A 21,647-nucleotide genomic window follows, 5' to 3' on the forward strand; every position below is an offset into this window, starting at 1 on the left:
CATTGTGCTTTCAAACTTAAGGCTGGTTTTGTGTAAGAGGTTAGGTCCCGCCCCCACTGCATATAAACACTGCTCGGCCTGCAGGGGCCCATCAGTTGCGACACAGCATGTCCTGGTGTTTCTGTGCGGTGCTGGTGCTGGCCGTCCTGTCACCAGCGTGGGGCAGCCCCACGGCAGCCTCCGGCGGAAATCCGGAGCGCGGCACAGACACGCTGGCCGCCGATGGGAGACTCGCCCAGTCCATGCAGAAGGGGAGCCAAATTTTGCTGACAAGCTTCTCAAGCAGAATCCCAGTAAGTAACTGGATTACGCACCGCGTGGTGTGTTTAAGACCTGTCGTCGGGTCGCTAGTCCCTTTGCCCCTTTGCTCGGACATGTAAGCTTTGTTTTATACTGAGGGTTCCTTTTGCAAAGAATACTCTGGTGAACTACAGAATCACAATGGTATATTTTGCTGATGGAATATTTCAACAATTAGGGGGAGGTTGGAACTAGGAATGTCTGACTGATCAAGTCGATCACTATTCACTGATTGGTAGTGTTACTGTAATGTATATTCATTCCCTCATTTTGGGTCAGACTGAATTCTTCTGCGTTTAGTTTTTACAACGGCAGTTTCTTAGTATCTGTTGTTCAACCTTTGAATCTGTGTTGAGCAGCACATATTTGGCTAAGATGGAGACTGGTCACAGGGGTAGTGCTCGCCGCTGTGTGTGTACACACTGCATTTTGATGAATAATGGATTTCTTGGGGGTTAACAGGCCTCCTGTTTTAATGATTAACTTTCGCCAAGGTGCCGATGCTTACTCCGTGCATTTAGCATCTCTACAAAACAAACGGAAAAGGCAAACGCTGAAATTTAATGACAGTGGGCTTAACAAATAAGTCCTCAGGGTTTCTGTTCTCTCTTTTTTAATATTATAAGACAGTGTACACAGTACATATGCAGCTGCTGAATATCCCCAGTTCCTTGGCTGTTTGTCCAAGTAGATCATGTCGGTGAAGAGGCTGGATCCGACTGCAATAACATTCCAAGGCGAGAGAATGTGTGTGTATATGTGCGTGCGGGTCTGAGTGTGTGCATGTGCGGGTCTGAGTGTGTGCATGTACGGGTCTGAGTGTGTGCATGTGCGGGTCTGAGTGTGTGCATGTGCGGGTCTGAGTGTGTGCATGTGCGGGTCTGAGTGTGTGTGCATGTGCGGGTGTGAGTGTGTGTGCATGCGGGTGTGAGTGTGTGTTTGAGTACATGCGGATGTGAGTGTGTGTTTGAGTACATGCATGTCTGCGTGTCAGTTCTTAGCCTTGCCCTTCTTTGCAGGCAGCTGTCCAGTGGCCTCCAGGTATTTATGGTGGAGCTCCTCTTGTGTGCTGGGGGAGCATGGCTTGTACCTGGCATAGTCCATGGTGTACTCTCCTTTTCCCTGGGGGGGTGACAAAGCCTCAGACCGCTGGCTCCACAGCAGATGCACCCATGAGCAGGCCCGACGAGGCGGTGTCTTACCTCGGTATTGGACCGCAACTCAGTCGAGTACCCAAACATGTCGTTCAGCGGAACCTGGGGATGGGAGCGGGGACCGGCGTCAAGCGCTTTGCCACGTCACACCACATGGGTGCCGGAACCCAAGGGCTGAGCCCAGAGGACGGAAAGGCACTCACATCAGCGTAGAGCGTGAAATAGCCCTCTGCCCCATCCTGTCCGGTGATGACGCCATGGCGACGGTTGATCCCGGCGATGACTGTACCCTGGAACTCACTGGGGGCAACAACTTCTACCGACATGATGGGTTCCAGCACGAGTATGGTAGCCTTCTCCATGGCTGCAGGGTCGTGGGGGGGAGGGGGGGTACGATGGACACAAAGACAAATAGCATTGTGTTTGGTTAGATTCCATCCACCTCTGAGGGGGGAACCCCACAGCAGTTGGCACAGGGTACAAGGCTGGGGTTACCACCAGGGACGGTGTGCCAGGCCATCGCAGACCTGCATCTTTCAGGCTCCATTAAACATCCTGTTGATTTTATGAGCCAAGTCGAATGAAGATGAAACATTATAAAATAAAGAGCGATCAATCGTGGTAATAGGAGAAAATGATTTATGTACAAATAAAAGGCTTCTTAGAAGAGACATCAGGGATCGATAGAGAGAAATCAGAGAGTGTCAGCTCAGACGGAGCAGAAGTGGGTAATGAGAAAATGGGGGAGGGGGGGGGGGAGGGGGGCATACCCACCTTGTTTCACGGCGCCCTCGCCGGCCCTTATGAAGGAGATCTCGTTTGAATCCACCATGTGATGTGCGCCATCTTTCAGCACGAAGCGCACGCCTGAGATCTTGTGACCCGTCAGTGGGCCTTTCTCGCAGGCTTCCCTGAAGCCCTATGGGGGTGGGGGGGGTTTACAGTTGGTCATAAACTGCGTGGCTAGGCCTGCCCCCAAACCGGTGAACGCTAACTGGATCTTCACTCCTCATTTTTTAGCCAATCAGACAGGTTTTCAAGTCATTTGAAGTGACACCTCTACACTCTATTAAACACCATTAGCAGATTTCTTAATATTTTTATGCCTTAATCTGGGAAAGTACTTTCAAAGCTCATTACAGGACATTCAAGCAATTTAGCTTAAACACACTTTCTGTGCAGTGTTAAGGCACTGCTTGTACACTTGTACGGGTGTCATTTGTTCTCAAGCTATAAATATTTTTTAAAATGAACACAAAACTTTGATTGATTAAATGCTGACTTGTAAGGCAGGAGCTGAAGGCCTCACCTTCTCGACAGCTGGAATAAACTGTTTGGGCACGTTGGTGCCGATGGTCTCATCAGCGAACTCCAGTTTGGTGAAATCCTCCGGGTCCAGCGGCTCCAGGACCCCGATCACCTTCCCGTACTGCCCAGCGCCCCCCGACTGCTTCTTGTGCGTGAACTCGAACCTGCAGATGACAGGCAATGTCCCACGCGATTAGCATAGTGAGGAAAACTAGAGCCTGTCCCTTTAAGGAAAAGGGGCCGGCCCTCTGCTTGCATTGGCCAAGTTCCTGGAGAAGCAGGAAGTGTCTCCATTTGCAAGGTCAGGCTACAGCTGCTGCGGCAGATGTGCTGCACTTCTCGTTGGATCTGACCCTGGCACGCGCTCCCTGACCCTCCCTAGAGATCCATCACTGCTCACCTCCTCTGTCTCCCTGCATCGTGTAGGAGGAGGCCACCATGCCAGTTAAAGACCTGAACCCGGCTCACTACCCCGCCCGGCGTGCGGCCATCGTTGCCCAGCACTTCCTCAATACCCAGCATAGCTCCCCCTGCAAGCTCTTCCTGCTGGATGCGGTCAGCAGCGCCACACTGCAGGTGAGGCCGTTTATCTGGAGGTGAGGAGTACAAACTGAGCTCTGAGCCGCCTTTTTCACACAAAGGGGCTGTTACTCTGTCAGTCTTTTCTTCCCTCACACAGGAGACAGAAGAAATGGGCAACAAGTACAAGCTGGAGTTCTCTCTGAAGGACGCAGTCAGTAATGTAAGTGCATGTGTATGTGTGCATGCGCGTGTGTTTGTATATGTGCATGCGCGTGCGTTTGTATATGTGCATGTGTGCATGCGCGTGTGTTTGTATATGTGCATGTGTGCATGCGCGTGTTTGCATGTGTATGTGTGCATGCGCATGTGTTTTTATATGTGTATGTGTGCATGCGCGTGTGTTTGCAACCATGTGTGTGTGCGCATTTGTCCTCCTTTGCATTTTTTTACCTTCATGTCTGTTTGCACAGAAAACGGCTGTTTGCTCTTGATTGCAAAACAGCCCCAGTTGCCAAAGGGCTTGATTAACTGCCCCCCCCCTCCCCCTATCACAGCAGTCGGTGGGGCCGTGCTCTGCAGAGGTGCTGTTCCCAAGAGGGGGGGAGGAGGGTGCCCCCCTGGTGCAATACTCATGTCAGGGCCTGTCCGCTGTCAACACCACTGACGAGGAGGAGTCTCTCTACAGGCGACTCAGGGATTCTGACAGCTTAGTGACGGCGAACGACATCCCAGGCATGGAGACAACTAGCCCCCCCTCACAAACACCCCTCTACACCGGGATCCACACAGCACACTATCACCGGTTACCAATTCTGATTCCCTTATGACTTTTGATTAGGGCTGTGATTGGTTGTTGTCGTGGCTACCTGTGACCCGCAGACAGCTACGGGCACGTGGCGCCCGAGATGAAGCCGCTGTGGAGGCTGGGGGCCGCAGCAGCCAGTTTCGTCATGCTGAAGGAGTCCAACGAAAGCACCCTGTACAACGTGGCCCAGGTGACCAACATCACGCAGCAGGTGAGAGCTGCCAGAAGAGCGCCCCCTGTGGCTCTTATTATTATTACCATTGGCTTATGGACACCTTTCCCAAGTGACCTGAATGGCTTAGAATTCAAATAATGTAAAGGAATCATTTCTAATGGATGCAGGGCCCTTCGTGGTTTTCTGAACCAGGGGCATTTATATGTGAAAAAAAGTTTCATTCAGTCAGGTGATGAAATCATCTCAGCCAACTACTCTTGGTTCTCCAAAATACCCTCTGCAGTTATCAGAGTCCAAACAGTTTAGGTATTTTGTGCACAGCTCACACGGTCTCCTCTGACACAGTGACAGAGGTTATTTAAAGGACACTGACTTCCCGCCTGCTCCGCCCGCTTCCACAGGAGTCTGAGGGGGACCAGCTGAAGTTCCAGTACCACATCCTGCTTCACGACATGGTCTCCCAGGTAAGTATGGATAAACGTGTAAAAGATGTGGCTTTCAAAAGCCAATTTCAGAGTGAAACTACTTCTGAAATCAGCATTAAAATTCTGTATCTAATCTTTACTTTATTTATAATTATTAATTTGAAAATATATATTAGTAATATGTATTTTATATTAAGCTTTTACTTAAGGATACAACAGGAATGTAATATAAAATATTTTACTAATATTTTCGCTAATTCTATTCTTATCTGGCCTCATACAGAGTCTGGTGATCTTTGAGAATGTCAGATTCAAAGTGTCCTGCTGAGGAGGCTTTAAACACAGTACCAGTTTAACACTGGGCATAACTGCGATAATATGTGCAATGAGGTTTCATAAATTACACATGCTTTGCATTTTAGCCAAGTGACGTACACAGATAAGTGCGGCACACCACCCAAAAGCGTGGTTTTACAAATAACTCTGTAATGAAAAATGAAATTCTTCTTGTTTTTAAGCTGCCTTGTGGCGTTTTACAGGAGATAATCCCTTGGGTGCTGCTTTTCACATGGTCTCCAGCAGAGGGCGTGAGAGTTCTCAGTGCAGAAAAACAACCCAGATGTCCTCACTGCATTGCCTCCAGCTAACGCCGCCACAACCCCCTTATCCACCAACTGAGCGTCTGGCGTCGTCCCCAGAACCCCTGTTCCCCTACTCACACACTTTCCTGTGTCTAAACCTTCCTTAATTAAGAACGATTAAGTTGATTAAATCTTAGGCCCAAAGCAGTCCCATCTTTTCTGCAGAACTCCCTCTAGTGTTGAGCGTACCACAATTATCATCTGTCTAGCTTGGCACTGTGCAGCACTGTGTCCATACAGACGATCAGTCATGTAATTATGCTCATAATTAAGCATCACACTGTTGGTACAGTATTTCTCCGGTGACACACTACAGCACAGTAATGTCCTGCTGTTCATCTCTCTTTAATTTCCACTAATCATGTTAGCAAGTGGCAATATCCAACAGAAAATAGTGCAACGGCCTGTAAAACAGCCACACTGAAAGATGCAATTGAAATAAATGCGTACAAGAAAACTATGCAGCGTGTTCTTTAAATTAGTGTTTCTCAACCACTAGTCCGTGACCCACTGTTGGGCCGCAGAATTGCGCCCGAGAGACGCAGTTCAGTCCGTAATGCGCTGCTGCACAGACGGGAACCCAAGATTCCACAGTCGGGGTTAATTTACCAAGGGGATAGAGCTGGACGATATAAACAATATATCGACTTATCGTTATATAAAAATTGGATGGTAAGAAAATGTGAAACTGGGATAAACTGCCAATAAAAGGACCATTGCTTGACAGCACATACCAGCCTATCACATCACAGGAATTAACGCAGTTTCAGCCAATCACATGGCAGCTTTTTAAGAATGGACAACCTATGCCCAACTACCGCACTTCAAGGGCCACCGAGTTGCCGGAACACGGCACATGCTGCCGTCATGGTGACATCACGTATCTTAGTGCCCTGTCAGAGGCAGCCTCAGGTGATGGGGGTGAAGTTTACGTGGAAGCCATGCCTGACCATGTAAGGTAAAAGCTCCATAGGCAGCGGAGCATTCCGAGATATTTCAGTGTGAGTGAGTATAAGTGCAGTACTTACGGAACTAGGCTGGATATGGTCTCCCTGAATGCCACCTTAGGTTTGCCCATCAAGCAAGGACAGTTGTATTCCCTCTCCATCCTCTAGGGGGCAGCAGGGAGAAAGAACAACAACTGAGCTACAACTGTGTAATCACTCATACACTTAGACCCACAGACCTAAATAGAGTTAAAACATAGTTAAATATGATCTTGCTGACCTGTGAGTAGATCTCCAAATGAAGTTCGCCCATTCCAGAGATTACAGTCTCTTTGCTCTCCGAGTCAAAATGGACCCTGAAGGTGGGATCCTCCCTCGTGAAGCGATTTATTCCTTTTGAGAACTTATCCAAGTCATTCTGATGGAGGGCAATAAGACAGCGATGAAGACAAGCTAGGGGGGGCATTAGGGCCTTGAGATGAGGAATCAGGACTGTTCTTACTGGTATATATCCAGTATGAGAGAGTGACTACCTTGTTTAATGGTTTTACAGACATGGAGATTACTGGATCTGGCACATGGATGGACTCCTGCAAAAAACGCATAAATTCATTACAAAACTGTTAGATGGCATCTAGTATAGAGCAATGGCAGCCAGGGCCGGATCGGGGGAGCACAGGAGCCTCACCATGGAGAGACTGGCACTGGTACGATCCGTGAAGGTGTCGCCGCTGGCGCAGTCGATGCCAAACAGAGCGCAGATGTCGCCGGCATAGACCTCATCCACATCCTGTCGCAGCCGCACATGCCCAGGAAGTAGAGGACAGGAGGGTTAAGAGTCAGAACGCGGGTTCCCTTCAAGAATCAGCTCACAGTGTCAGTGTTGGCGGCTTCAATGAGAGGTTTGTCCCAAGTGGAAACTGAAGACCAGCAGCAGAGAGGGGGTTTGAGGACGTCCCCAGGCCCTGAGGGGCTCAGCAGGTAGACAAACACTTAATAACTCAACTGAACCAGTTAATGAGCTTATTGAACAAATTAGCTTCCTGCCCGAGTACGGAGTGATTAAAGAGCGGGAATGCCGCCTCAGCCACCGGAACGGATCGAAAACTGCTGTTGTAATGGAGGAGGCTGGTGACGGGCTTGATCACCCTCACCTCCATCTGGTCCGCGTGCAGCCGGACCAGCCTCTGCACTCGCACCCTCTTCCCCGTGCGCGTGTTGTAGATGTACTCGCTCTTCTTCAGGCAGCCCTGGTAGACGCGCACGTACGTCAACTGACCAAAACGCCCCGCCTAGAGGCAGGAGGGATGGAGAAGCGCAAGTCAGATCCCCCCCAAAGAGCCCCGACCACCAGGGGTCAGTAGGGAACACGTCCGTGAGGCCCAGAGCTCGACTCACCTCTAGTTTAAAGGCAAGACCCACAAAGGGCTGTGTGGGGTCCCGCGTTGGGTCCATCTGGACCCTACTGCTCTCACTGGAGTCTCTAAAGTGGCACAAACACAGAATCCACTTCAGTTACTGGACATTAGTGCTGAGACCCTGGTGATCAGGCCCACTAACAATAGATTCCAACAAAGAGGAACACACAGTTATGTGTTCAGCATCAGATAAGCTCACTTTATAAATTTCACACCTCCTCCCATCCTTCACATTAGTAACAGCACTAAACGATCCTATCTATGCTTCTATGTCCCCCCTTCTCTAGCATGGCTGTCCTATTTTTCCACCCCCGGTACATGAGACTAATGGGGTCGTCTCCTTGGAGATTGTGGGAGACGGATGAGGTCGTCTCCTCGGAGACCATGGGAGACGGATGAGGTCGTCTCCTCGGAGACCGCTGGAAATGGATGATGTAATGAGCGCAAGTCACCACTTTTAGACAATGATGGAGTGAAGCCTGTGCACCTGTGTTCTCACACGTGCGGGTTTGGCGTGACCCAGATTCAGCTATTATACGAGCCCACAGATGGGTGCCAGTGACAGAACCCACTGATGACTGACTGACGCTAACAACAGCCAACACTGGTCACCAGGGACTCACTCGTGGTTGAGGATGGCGTAGTTCTTGACCTCAGTGGGGTTGGGCAGGTAGTCCACGATGGCATCCAGCAGGGGCTGCACACCCTTGTTCTTCAGGGCACTGCCCACTAGCACGGGCGTGAAGAGCCGCTGGACAGTGGCTCTCCGGATGGCTGCCTGGGGGCCAAAACAAGGTCAGGACCCCACAACCCACAGCCTTCCGTGTGTATACAAGTTATCAAGGTCAGGACCCGCAGTTATGCAGGTTATCTAGCCCTGAAAGGGTCATTTTATTCGCTGTTATTTGGAATAAATTGTTACTGGGGTTTATTGGTTTGGGTTTATAAATCAGAAGTTAACGGAAGATCTCACAAGGACTGGATGTGTGTGTGTGTGTGTGTGTGTGTGCGCGCGCATATTGAGCACCTTCAATTCAGCCACGCTGGGTGTCCGCTCCTCCAGAAACATCTCCCCCAGGGTCTCATCTGCATTGGCCACACTCTCCACCAGCTCCTGCCTCCGGTCCCTCGCCTCAGCCCACAGCTCTGACGGAATCTCGTCGTATCGCACACTCTGTCTGTGGAGCAGGTACAAAATCGCAAGATAAAACAAGGTAAAAATAACAACCTACCTAAGTTCTGCTTTGGCATTCCCTTCTTATTTCAGGTGAAACTGCTGAATTGGCATTTCTTTGTGCCTTTGACCACATATACACCCTTACTCTCTGCCCCCCCCCCAATACATTTTAGGACTGCAATTCTGAGTTTGAGCCCTTACCCAAAGGGGCCCTCAAAGTAAATGCTGCGTTCCTCGATGAGGTCCACAATGCCCCGCAGGTTTCCTTCCAGGCCAATGGGGATCTGTAAAAAGGCTGCGTTGTGGTTCAGCTTGGTCCTGCGTGCAGTGGGAGAGGACTGGGCTTTAGAGACCTTCCAGGCACGCAGATCCACCACAACCATAAGTGACTCACGACCACAGGCAGCAGGCACCTCATCTGCTGCAGGGCACGGGCGGGGCTGGACCCCTGGCGGTCCAGCTTGTTGATGAAGGTCAGAAAGGGCACGTTGTAGCGCTTCATCTGCCTGTTCACCGTCATGGTCTGACACTGGACCCCGCCCACAGCGCACAGAACCAGGACCGCTCCATCGAGGACCCTGAGAGCCCGCTCCACTTCAATGGTGAAGTCCACATGGCCTGGGGGGTACAGAAAAGAGGGAGAGAAAATGCCAGAAAGAAAGAGGAGGGAGAACAAAAGGGGAGATAAAGTAAAGAGAGATGCACCATCCTAAATGACTATTCTTGAGATGCTACGACATTATATTGCGCATCGAGGGGGGGCTGGAAGCCACCACTGCAGAAAGGCCACCCTGCTGGGGCCAGACGCATACCTGGGGTGTCTATGATGTTAATGTTGTGCTCCTTCCATATAGTGTAGGTGGCGGCTGACTGGATGGTGATACCCCTCTGCCTCTCCAGCTCCATGGAGTCCATAATGGCGCCCACACCATCCTTACCCCTCACCTAGGGGCCGCCCCCATTGACAGACGCAACAAACCTCGTTACTACACCACTCATATGTTATCAGGCATCTGTGCTCAGCAGGTCAGGGGTTCAGATCCTGTAGCTGGCAGAGGTACCATGTCACCACTGGGCCTCAGGCCAATAACTTTAACCTGGAACGCTGACCCACCCAGCATTCTAACCGGAACCTGTCGTCACTGTACTTGTGTGTCTCAAGGAAAGAAACATCAGCCTGATTTCCTCGGATTTTAATCTCATGCAGTCACAGATCTGAGATCCTCGTTCGCTGCATCTGACAGCGATCTGTAAGCTACGTGAAAGATGGCCTCTGTCGGTACCTCATGCATCTCGGCTATCCGGCCCGTGTAGAACAGCACGCGTTCAGTCAGGGTGGTCTTCCCTGAATCTATGTGTGCGGAAATGCCGATGTTGCGAATCTTCTCATTGGGGATGATGCCTGAGGTACATGTCCGATGGCTGCTCACTAACACCTGCAGAAGTAGAGAAAAGCATCAGTGCACTGAGAGAACATAAGGCACATTATCAGTTATGGTTAAAATCACGCCTATACACCTATACCTATGCAATGGCTTGTGTTAAGTCTAAGTTTCAGACTATGTCAAATTTTTACTGTATTCTAAGATCTGACAGTCCAGGAGTACACAACACATTTACATTTACCAAACATTTTATAAACTTTCAGTCAACAAAGATTTGTTCTGGGGAATTAAAATACACTTGATTTATCCTTTAATAATAAAAATAACCGGCACTGCAGGCAAGAAACAATACGTTATTTAATTTGACGATCACAGCATAACCAGTAACAAAACAATTTTAACAGTTTAATTAAAAAGCTATGCATGGTATAAGACATGTATACTGACAGCACATGTATTGACCCATGGGCAATGAACGCCGGGTCACCAACCCGAAATCTAGCCAATTAGCATCGTTCGCTAACTAGTACACAATAACCAACAACCTGATTAGTTAGTTAATGGGAAAAGGTATCTTACGTCTTTTAAAATGAATGTCCTTTGCTTTCTTAAATGTCTTCGACAGAAGGTTAGCCCTGCTCTTAATACCTGCATTTTAAGTGATATATTACACGAGCTCTACGCTGCCGGCTAAACCCCTAAACAGACATCGGACTGTGGAAAGTCACGCCGGTTTTCTACGTAAGAACACTTCCGTGATACGGCATGCCGGAAGGTTCAAGAGAGCTCGAAAAGTGATTCGCTCATGTTTGTTCGTACACTGGCGACTCCTTGTGGAAATTCGGACACATCAACTGCTTTAGTTCTTTAACTGATCAACGACTACAGTGGCAATGTAAAATATCCCACCTGTATTTATAATATAAACGTTTGTGAATTTTACACGCAAAATCAAAATTTGTGCCATTAAAAAGAAAAAACAAACAAGCTAATTTTAATGCCTTTCCAGCCATACCAAACAATCCTTAAGGAAGTTAATGTAAAGTAAACCTCACCTGCATATATATTTTTATTTGACAGTTGACACAGGACATGCGTTTACAAAACACTATTTATAGTTTATACCTATATATAATATTGTAAACCTATATGGACAGCTCACTGGAGCAGATAAACACGTTGTAAGAGTGCAGCAGCAGAGCCCTCGATGTTACAAGCCTGTTTTTAGCCACTACGCTACCTTGTGCCCCAGTAGTAGTACTACACCCCTAAAATGATAGATATAATCAAGGTGAAATAATTACATACAATGTGCCAAGACAAACAATAAACACAAAAACAGTAACATGGTTTTTAAAGATTTATTTGGCTACAAAAATGCTTAATCCAGAAACTCATTTTATGTGTTAAATATTTTAACAAATAAGATTTAAGCATACAACTGTCCGTTTTCCCTCGTTATTAAATGTGATAGACCCCTGCACAGCTCCACACTAGAGGAGAGCAACACACACACCATGTGAGAATATAAAACCTGTATTCATAGACATTTTTCCATAAAATATATCTTATAGTAGATATTACAAGGAGATCAATGGCCAAAACATACAGAAAAGTGTATCTCTCAGTGCATTCAAACCTATAAACCTGAACATACGTACATTTTGATTCTGAACAAGGAAATGTTATGCATACTTGTTTAAACTGTATTCCACTGAAATGCTGTATAATTTAAAAGCATGATAAATCTACGAAAATATATGTTTATTTCATAAGTGAAAAATTATAAAGTGAAAAAATAATATGTTCTTGCTATTTTGTTTGTGGGTTTTTTTTTGGCAGCCGCAGGGTAAATGACTCCTTGATCCCCGGAGCATGTGCCGATGACCATCTCCACAAACACTGCGGTGCAGAAGTTCAGGTTTAGAAGATGCAGCTGTTTGGATGGATAAAGTGCCAGAGTGGATCAGATTCAGACGGCACTCTCTGGCTGTGAAGTCAGTGGCTACCAGGCAACTAATGGGTGACTGACAAGAGAGAGCAGCTCGTCTTGGACACACTGGACACGTGTAAAATCACCAGGATGTTGCCCACATCCTTTGCTTATTGTTTTTTCACTCCAGTGCCCTTCACGTTCAGCTCCTCCATGTATGTTTTCTTTCTGCTTACATTGGGCTCTCGTTTGTCTCTGGAAAAAAATACCAGCACAGTGAATGAAATGGTAAACAGAAAACATCTATTTTTGTCGGGAGCCACGTGCTGCAGCCACCTGACCACTGACCTCTTCGCACCATATGAGTCGGCGATGGCTGCTCGGTGTACAGCTCTCGGCCTGGGGGCTTCCAGCTGGGACATGGGGGCACATGAATGGAATTTGGACACTTCCCGTTGCCACTCCTGGTCGAAAGACTGCGCTTCAGCTATAAAGGACACATGTGAAAGGTCAGTCACAGTTTTGGTATGAAGGTACAGGGTTCAAAGGCCAGGCTAAGCGGGGCTGAGGAAGAATGTCTTTCTATAAGACGGCACTCATGCATACATTCATCGAGATTCTGAAAGTCCTGATTCAGCTCATTCGCCCCGGTCTGCCGATTATGACTCCTCTCGATTACGTGTCCCCGATCTTGGATGTGGTGTCCGATGGCCATCTTCTCCATGCCGCTCTCTGAATCCCTTATGCATCGTCGGGTCTCCTTAATCTGAACTCAACACCAACCAAAAAGATTGTCAATAGATCTAAATGATAGCCAATTAGAATTTTATGCCTTCCAGAGAATTTGGTATAATTCAATCTATTATTTAAGTGAATGCTTTCCTTCAAAAAAGTGGCCTACATTTTTGTCAATGTCATCACTGATCCCAGATTCTTATTCGCATTTAAAGACCTCCTTCACTGTACCTACCCCCCCAGGGGCTCGGCGCATCTGGCTGGAGGCCTGGAACACCTTGGCTGGCTCGCTGCCCACTTTGGAGTAAGTCATCACAGAGGACGAGCTGAAGGAGTGGGCATTGGAGTCTGCAGAGTCTGTTCTGTCCTGAAAATGTTGGTGTTGGCAGATGCAAGGTGACCGTTCAGAATAGGAGAATGACAGTAGCAACAAGGGAAGAAACTTCTGGAGTGAGGGATTGGAGACAGTCTGCTGTGACTCACAAAGTTCCTGTGCATGTCCTCCATTCTGCTCCTCATCTGAGACATCATGTTGTCCATCATGCTGAAAGGGCTCCTGAAGGCCACATCCTGAAATGAGAAGAGGACGTTTACAATCCACCATCTCCGTTTCATTCTCAGTTAACATTCCAGGTCTATTCACCTTCCATCCACCAGTATGACTCTAGTTCTTTTTACACTTGAGGGAATGGCATACAATGATCACATTGAAGACTTATTCCCCTATTCAATACTTCCAGTTGGTCAGAGTAAATCTCCCTTTAAATTAATTGACTGTTACAATCTTGAATGAATCATACAGTACGGTGTTCCCCATTCTTCAGAAAGTATACCTAATGAAATGTGCCATAAATTATGCTTGTACTATTGCACCCTAGGTCCTCTGCTGCCTGTTTTACATTGATCTGGCTAACCACACCAGCTCCCTTGGCTGTGGTGTAAGCTGTAATGAGTGCCTGTAACTGACCACACGGCTTCCCATTGCTGTAATGAGGGCCTGTAACTGACCACACGGCTTCCCATTGCTGTAATGAGGGCCTGTAACTGACCACACGGCTTCCCATTGCTGTAATGAGTGCCTGTAACTGACCACATGGCTTCCCATTGCTGTAATGAGTGCCTGTAACTGACCAGATGGCTTCAGAGAATCCATCTCAGCTCCACCCTAGGCCTCTACCAGGGGCTATAAATCTGCTAGCATGCGTCAGCTGGGCCAGTAGACTGATGTGTGTGCAGTTGACCTCATATATTTACTGTTATAACAGATACTTATACCTGATACAAAAACATGAAAACCAGTTGGAAAAGGCAGAGCATACCAGCAGTCAGCCGCAGAGAGGGAAAGGTTTCTCATATTAACTGTGTCATTAACACAGAAAGGCAAGAGAGAGACAATCACATTCCCCGATGACACAGAAAACCAGGGTTACACCTGACAGGCCTCCTCAACTGCCTTACCATCAAGCTGACCCCAGTAAGCACCACAAACAGGTACCCCAGTGCTAAAGGACAGCAGACTGGTTTTCTGACATAGCAGAGAAGACACAACCACTGCGTGGCACCAACAGGCCCCAGAACCTGCCCGTGTCATTACACAGAACAATGCTCAAGGTGCAGGGTAATTATCAGGGGCTTAGCAAAGACATGGGCCCCTCTTCCAATGCAGATAGTCATGCAGCTAAGTCACAGCGTCAGCTCTTTCTGAAAGGTCATGCTGATATGAAACTATTGACACTTGCGCAAGGGTTCATGAACTAATAAAGTCCCAAGGGGAACAGCCATATTTTTAGGCTGTGAAAGCCACCCGCTGGAGGTGGTGATTTTTAGCGCCTCAGCCAGAGCTGCACAAAGACTGGGGCAGTGCAGGGTTCACTGTCCCCACTGGCCTGTCAGTGTCGGGCATCTCACACTACACCCCGGAGTGGCATTTTAAAGGCCACATCCAGCTTCATTCTGCAAATGCAAGGCCCCCTCACTGCTGCAGTCATCTGAATAAAGGAGATCGGAAAAGAGCTCATGCTTATCAGACTGTTGGTATCAGGCTCTGATTACACTGATCTGTACACTGACAGCCACGTAAACCTGCGCAGACACACACACACACACGCTGTGTTCAGGTGAAGTAGCGCACAGAGATGGGTACTGCCAGTCATCACCTGCTTTCCCCCAGCCCAGCTTAAAGCGTTCTGTGAAACACAATATTAAGAAATCTGGCTGTTGAGGGAAGAGCCTGGAAGGAAACCTGATATTAACAAACACCATGGAACTGAAGAGCCTACAGCATTACGGCTGAGGATGTGGCCAGATGGCAGATCCTGGGGGCATAGTGCCCACTAGCGTGTGGAGTGGGGTGGGGTTGGGATGGGTATGAGAAGGGCATTGCAAAAGCATGGCTGAAACCGCAGGAAAGCAGTAATCTACCATGGGTACCAACCCTGCAAGAGATGGCAACAGATATATAAGTAGGTTTTGGGTTGATATGGACAAATGGGGCGTAAATGGACAGGTGTGGGCTAATGTGGGCGGAGGCGCAGGGACAGAAGCGACCTGCCCAGCAGCAGCTCAGCAGAGTCCCGGCAGGCTGGCCGGCCTCCTTAGCCAGGGTCATGGAGCCGCCACTGTAACGGAGTAAGCGGGTTCAGCAAAAGGAGACGTCCTCAGCGTAAGGAAGGTCACATGCCTGTGGGGTGACTGCCACCCAATCAAAGTAATTATAAAGGATGAGTGGAGGGACACAGGGAGAGCAGGAGGATCAGCGCAGGGGTGCAGCTACCACGTTTAGCTCCCTGCAGCATCCTGAGCGTACAGCTGACTGCCACCAGGTGGCGACGCAGAAACAAGAAGCAGCAGAGAGGCCTCCGGCCCAGCGCCCCCCCTCTTCTGCCACGCAGCCCACTCCGCGGTCCTAACGCTCCCCTATACTCCCCTATACATTTAAACACCCTTTCTCTGTTCTGCCCTTCCAATCCTCTGCTTTAACAAGAGCCTGCAGGAAACATTCACAGACAGCACTTTTCAGAAGCACCTCCCGGTCGCCTTCATTAAAAGGGTTAAGGATTCATTTTCCGTTTTTTCCCATTACTTTCTGTCTCGCTAGATACAGAATCATTATTCTGTGAAAGGACCCAAAGACCGATGACAGATATCTGCCGAAATGAGCGGAAACCCTTAACGGACACTCAAGGCGATCCTGGGAGCACGACTTCACTCAGGCAGCAGGCGGCATACAGACAGCAAGCGAGACTTTTAATAAAAAATATGTGATCTGGGTGCAGTGCAGAATGTTTGGACAGCGTGACCTCAGGGGAAACTGCAGGGCCATTTCAGCAAAAGAGCCACATGTCAATGAAACGGCGTGGGCTGGCAAGCCTATAAATACCACCCCACGCTAAAGATAAAGGGTGGAGACGGATGGGCAGGCACCTGCCCTTCTGTGACCCGCCCTCTGCTAACAGCTCCCATAAGCACAGTAGTGCCAGCGGGGTGTTGGGTTACAGGGCTCAGGCTCTTCTCTGGGTGCTGGATCCATGACCCTGACGAACCTTGGCTTTTGTGCTCTTTTCTCTGCCCCCTTGCAATACCCAGACATTGACTCCTTTGGAGACCCTGTTAGAACCCATTTCACTCATCTGCCTGGATGCAGAGCATGTGGGTCATTCAAGGGGCCGTGCCACAAGGGGATCAAAGCACAGAATTATTCAGGCCTTGTACCCCAGGGCTGTGATGAACATAAAACTCAAAGGTCTGTGAGCTCCCTGCCCCCTGTAACCGGAGCACCTGTCCGCGACTGCTAACCCGCCAGCCCTTACCACCCTGATGATGTCCATCTGTGTGATGTCTGCCCCTCTACAGACAGCACTTTCCAAGAAAATTACCCTGTCATCTTCCAGGGAATAATTTCAGGCTTTGTTACTGGAAAAAACAGTATATATATATTTTCCTATAAGTATTCCATCTGTCTTTGCGGGGGAGAGGGGGGGGGCTGGAATCTATCCCAGCTAGTGTAGGACACAAATCAAGGGTACGTTGTGAACAGGATGCCAGTTCATCACATAGAACCAGTATGGACGCATGATCACTACAGGCACTTTAGAGAATCAGTCTAAGGGTTAGGGTTAGGACTGTGGGAGCTACACACACAGAGGTGCGGGAAATGTGAGGCAACAGTGACATTCACTCAGCCTCTGCGGCCCTTTTTTAAAAATGCACCACAGGGCACCATGTCAAAACCTCCTTTTACAAATGTGCCAAAATACACCAGCTGAGAAATCCACTTCAGGGCCACAGAGCCAAACCCCATGGTGTTTTCTCCATGTCTGACTGGTAACTTCTCAGGAGGAATTCATGCCTACTGATCATTTCTGAAATACAGACTTATAAGGAAGGCAAGGGGCATTTCAAAGGGGCATGTACTTTTTAAATCACATTTTAAACTTGTGCTGTGTGATCTTCAACATGAGTTATTTTGTAGAAGTAATTAGTGTTTTTCTTGCAAACATGAACCTAAGATTCCAGGCTAATTAAAATGTACACATTATACTGTGATAAAACAAGGTGGTAGTACAGATTATTCCTCTGTTGGGAATCCACTCAGGCAACAGGTCTTAGGAGAGTTTTTCTGATTTCCAGACCTCCTCCTGTAAGCTCAACACCCATGTACCTACCCTGTGACCATCGCTCAGGGTGAGATTTCTGTTGGCGTGGGCCGGCAGCCGGCCTCGTCCGTCGGTCAGCATGGGCATGAAGTCGTGGCCGGAGGGATCCGAAAAACTGCGCATCATCTGCCTCACACACTCGTTGTGTGCCTGAAACTGGCCCCTGTGGGGTAGGGGGAACACAAGAGGGCCGCATAGCGGCTCTTCACATCATAATAAAAACAATGAAAAGCTGAAGGCTCATCGCCCCCATTGCACCCCCAGAATCATCCCCAACTGCTCCAAACTGAAATGTGACCCAAGCAAGAACCAGAGTCATAAGTTTATAAGCCTTTGTGCAGCGGGTTAAGTAGACTTGGTATATAATGGTATTAGTCATACCATCCAGATATTATACCACAGTATTTTTAGTATTTTTATTATACCACAGTATTTTTAGATCCTGCCGACAAAATTCGATGAGTGGGGGTGGTGGGTGAGGGGGTGGCCAAACCACCATGCAGTGTTGGGGTCCGCCCCCCCAGCATGCAATTTGCCTTAGGAAAATCTAACAGTATACTGTATTACCATGATACCAGCCAAGCTGACAGTGAAGTCTGCAAAGCAACACTCAACACACACTTGTAATGCGTGGTAAATCCACTGGCACATAAAGCTTCACTCCCCCTCCACTAAGGGAGGCACGTTGGTATTTTTACGTCCCTAAAATTGACTCCCCTGGCCACGCATCCCCACCACAGGTTGGGGGCACATCCCACCTGGCAGGCTGGGACATGTGCTCAGTCAGCACGTTCACGACAGGGCGCGAATGCCAGCGCGCAGACCGGTTATTAAGCGGCCAAAACAAAACCCACAGGCGCCGTAAAGGAACACCTTACGGGCCACCCGACCTGAGCGCTCCGCTAAATAATATGTCGATTACATAACACGCGTGTGGGTCTGATCACTGATCAGCGTATATACGCGCAGTATATGGATATGAATGTAGACTTTTAACTTAAATCTCACTCAACAAAAGAATAGCAATAAAATACCAAATATACTTCATATAAAACGCAACCAACAGAGTTTATATAGTTTTGAACTACTTATAACATAAAACATTTAATTGATTTTTTGCAGATTATTCACCATGTTGTATATTAAGTTATACTAATGTCACGAAGCTGTATGTAATAAAAGACGCAGGCGGCCCCGGGAATAAACCGGGACCGTCTGCAGCACAGCGGACTGCGGCCACCCGAACGACTGACGGGTCGGATTACCGCTGCAGAGCCGAAATAAACTCCCAAAAATATTTCACGTATGAGAATGACAACCTCGAGGCGCACTTACGAGGAAAACGGGTCTTCGTCGAAGTCCCGAAGCAGGCTGTTAAACATTTCCGCTGGTAATAAGACTGAAAGAGAGCGGCCGGCAGCGGAGAGTCAGTGTCGCTCAAACTTTTTCGCAAAGTGACAGTTACCCCGGACTCTCGGCACCCGCTTCGGCCGACCATTCGGGGACCAGCTGACCGCTATGCCGCGCGTCGATTGGCCCGTTATTCGCAGAGCTTATCTTTTCGCCCTGTTGTGGATACGGTGTCATGGCAACGGACCCGATAATTCCCTTGAAATTTCTAGAAGCACTAATCTGTCATCGCAGCGGTTTTTAATTTTAATTCATTAGAAACTTACTTATTAAATCACGCTGTTATTTTAGTGTTCCAGTATAATGTTCTAATTACAATGAATTACCAAACTTTGTATACACACATTTCTCTTATCTTTACTGAGGCTCACACATTTGGGTTGCACACATTAGTCTGTTATAAAGGTAGCATCTTCTGAAATAGACAAAAAGACATATTATAACAAAATTGGTAGAGATGGAAGTTTATTTTAATAACGATGAATCAAAACATGGTACAAAACCTAAAAGAACACAAAAATAAAACATAGCATAAACACTACAATTTACAGTAGAAATCAGACACAAATGAGGCATATTCCCAGATCAGGTTATCCACATGTAAATGTCCTTGGGTACAAAGGGGTGAGCAGTGAGCTTCACAGAAATCCTCGCTGCAGAAGCCCACCGCATTAATCCTGTTAGGCTTCTGCTCTGACGGGGTCTTGATGGATCCAGCTGCACTCAGGGCACAGGGCTACCCATGAGCCTCTCCTGCCGTAGAGCAACCAGCCTGCTCATCCACATCTCCTCCGCCTTCTCCTTCTCCATGAACAGCTGCAGGAGGGCAAGAAGCAGAAAGGGAGGCAATTTTGCCAGCAGCAAAAACAAAGTATGTAACAACAACAGCATCGCGGTATGGAGAACACCAAACTCCTGACAATAAAACAGGTCACTGTTTCTGCATAAGCATGCCAGCCGAAAACCTGTTTGTTATTTAATGAAACATGTGGGCGGCATTAAAAGCCCTTTCGATCTTTTTTAGTGTTTTAAGATGGAAAGTTATACTTAACGGATCCGACGAGCTAACTACTAAAAGGGAACCCCAAGACTGAAAAGCAGATGCACAAATGCAAGACGTGCAAAGTCAACATTAAAGGGAGCAAACCAAAGCACGGGGGAACGAGGAACAGGACAGAAATGCCACCGGCAGGCGACTAGCATCACCAAGCTGGCAGAATGACACGTGCCCACGCCTCGTGCTTCTCGATCCCACGCAGCGGCCGATCCCCCTGCGCCTGGCGACTGAGCATGTCGAACAGCGTGTCGGGTCGCATGCGGGGGAACTCCGTATAGTGAGTCTCGCTAACCCGGTTGTGCCGCCGGACGCTAACGAGTTTGAAATTACAGTATATACAGTACATTGTGGTGCTTAAATGATTGAATCATTATTCCTAATTTCCCTGCTCCGCCTTCGGCATATTGCAGCCATAGATCAGGCTGTCGGAGGAGATCTGCATTCGTCACGGGTAACTGGATTGCCAGAGTGCCGGAGATGAATCGCCCAGCAGCTTTTGCCAGCTTCTGCATGGCAATATTAAACCCATCAGCTCCGCTTAATTTTGCCTCTTCTCTATTGGCAATGTCAGCTTCACCCCACAGTCTGCCATCCTGAGAGGAGCGGGTGCAATGCCGGGTGATGCTCTGGTGGACGCTGCGTAGCCAGATCTGAGCGGGCAACTACACCTACGGGTGCAGAGTGCGGGCACGTTGTGGTCTGATTTCAGTATTTTGAGAGACTCCTAAAAAGTGAACTTCAGAAATGTAACACAGCATGTAGATGTACATTGACTTACGTTGGGGTGAGCCAGCGTGTCACTGTCTTGGTAACGGATGGTCATGGGAAGGGACACCTCTAGCTTGTCAGCGGGAACGTCGGCCTCAGAGTCGGACTCCTGTTTGACTTCTGCTGGTTCAGCTGCCTGCAGGTCGCACAACAGTTACGTTACATCACAACCCTCAATAAAAAGGCTCCAGCGCATAAATATTCTTTTCTCATGACCATTTTCAGAGTTTGAGTTATATAGTTCCATATTTCACTGAAAAAGCAGAAAATATGAAGATGCTACACTGTAGAGAGTACAGTGATACAGGGCCCCGCAGCTGCTGAAGGGAGCCGCAGGTCAGTGCAGTGAGGGCTCTGTGAACCTGTCAACGAATCACACCGTTTGGGCTTCCATCCCATTACACTTACACACTGCATGCTGAATGAGCACATAGACACTGTACAGTTGTCTCAATTTTAGGCAAACTCGATTAAAGTGACTCAAGATATTAAAGATTTGCAGTGGTTAAAAGAATGGCATTTCTTTACAATGAAGAAAATTTACCTAGGATGTAAGGGGAGGTATGTAAATAAATGTGTTGCAGAAGACACCGTTACAGCAATGCCATGCTTTGTATAGCTGCACTCTCAACTGAAAAATATTAATCAGTTGTTTTTAAATATTGGCGTTCTGAGGCCAAAATGTACTGCCCGGGACTGGGTTGTGTCATTTCTTTAATGTCCACAAGATGGCAGTAAAGGCAAGGGTCTGACAGATGCCCCTTCCTCACAACTCAAGCTGTGCGTCAGATGACAAACAAAGGCTGATCTCGCCGTTTCACGGCTCCATCAA

General features: G+C 48.1%; 4 protein-coding genes across 5 annotated transcripts in view; 1 reads left to right on the forward strand and 3 right to left on the reverse strand.

Moving 5' to 3' along the window:
* Positions 1 to 75: 75 nt before the first annotated feature.
* On the forward strand, positions 76 to 5,790 carry lxn (latexin). 2 transcript variants are annotated; one of them, XM_049003629.1, is made up of 7 exons: positions 76 to 293; positions 3,189 to 3,338; positions 3,442 to 3,504; positions 3,839 to 4,016; positions 4,164 to 4,300; positions 4,666 to 4,728; positions 5,229 to 5,790. In XM_049003629.1, the coding sequence occupies exons 1-7, from the start codon at positions 108 to 110 to the stop codon at positions 5,334 to 5,336; spliced, it is 885 nt and encodes a 294-aa protein (XP_048859586.1). In that variant the 5' UTR covers positions 76 to 107; the 3' UTR covers positions 5,337 to 5,790. The 2 variants fall into 2 exon arrangements, with proteins under 2 accessions (XP_048859586.1, XP_048859588.1); XM_049003631.1 differs by lacking the exon at positions 76 to 293 and adding an exon at positions 3,015 to 3,063.
* gfm1 (G elongation factor, mitochondrial 1) lies at positions 1,238 to 10,994 on the reverse strand. The gene is made up of 18 exons (XM_049003628.1): positions 10,837 to 10,994; positions 10,156 to 10,308; positions 9,685 to 9,817; positions 9,286 to 9,490; positions 9,074 to 9,190; positions 8,723 to 8,873; positions 8,319 to 8,473; positions 7,676 to 7,760; positions 7,432 to 7,569; positions 6,966 to 7,067; positions 6,811 to 6,867; positions 6,558 to 6,695; positions 6,359 to 6,441; positions 2,764 to 2,926; positions 2,229 to 2,373; positions 1,658 to 1,818; positions 1,503 to 1,556; positions 1,238 to 1,422 (listed from the first exon to the last, which is right to left on the reverse strand). Exons 1-18 carry the CDS (start codon positions 10,909 to 10,911, stop codon positions 1,291 to 1,293), a joined length of 2,247 nt encoding a protein of 748 aa, XP_048859585.1. The 5' UTR covers positions 10,912 to 10,994; the 3' UTR covers positions 1,238 to 1,290.
* Positions 10,995 to 11,604: 610 nt separating this feature from the next.
* mlf1 (myeloid leukemia factor 1) lies at positions 11,605 to 19,097 on the reverse strand. The gene is made up of 7 exons (XM_049003704.1): positions 18,916 to 19,097; positions 17,590 to 17,743; positions 13,409 to 13,495; positions 13,161 to 13,292; positions 12,797 to 12,956; positions 12,539 to 12,677; positions 11,605 to 12,445 (listed from the first exon to the last, which is right to left on the reverse strand). Exons 1-7 carry the CDS (start codon positions 18,960 to 18,962, stop codon positions 12,361 to 12,363), a joined length of 804 nt encoding a protein of 267 aa, XP_048859661.1. The 5' UTR covers positions 18,963 to 19,097; the 3' UTR covers positions 11,605 to 12,360.
* Positions 19,098 to 19,438: 341 nt separating this feature from the next.
* The window catches only part of rsrc1 (arginine/serine-rich coiled-coil 1), a 42,578-nt gene continuing 40,369 nt past the window's right edge, over positions 19,439 to 21,647 (reverse strand). The window contains 2 exon segments of the mRNA XM_049003703.1: positions 19,439 to 19,806; positions 20,826 to 20,951. Of these exon segments, the coding sequence (XP_048859660.1) occupies positions 19,714 to 19,806; positions 20,826 to 20,951 (219 nt within the window). The 3' untranslated portion in view covers positions 19,439 to 19,713.

This window comes from Brienomyrus brachyistius, unplaced genomic scaffold (genome assembly GCF_023856365.1).
Source record: "Brienomyrus brachyistius isolate T26 unplaced genomic scaffold, BBRACH_0.4 scaffold85, whole genome shotgun sequence".
Classification (NCBI taxonomy): domain Eukaryota; kingdom Metazoa; phylum Chordata; class Actinopteri; order Osteoglossiformes; family Mormyridae; genus Brienomyrus; species Brienomyrus brachyistius.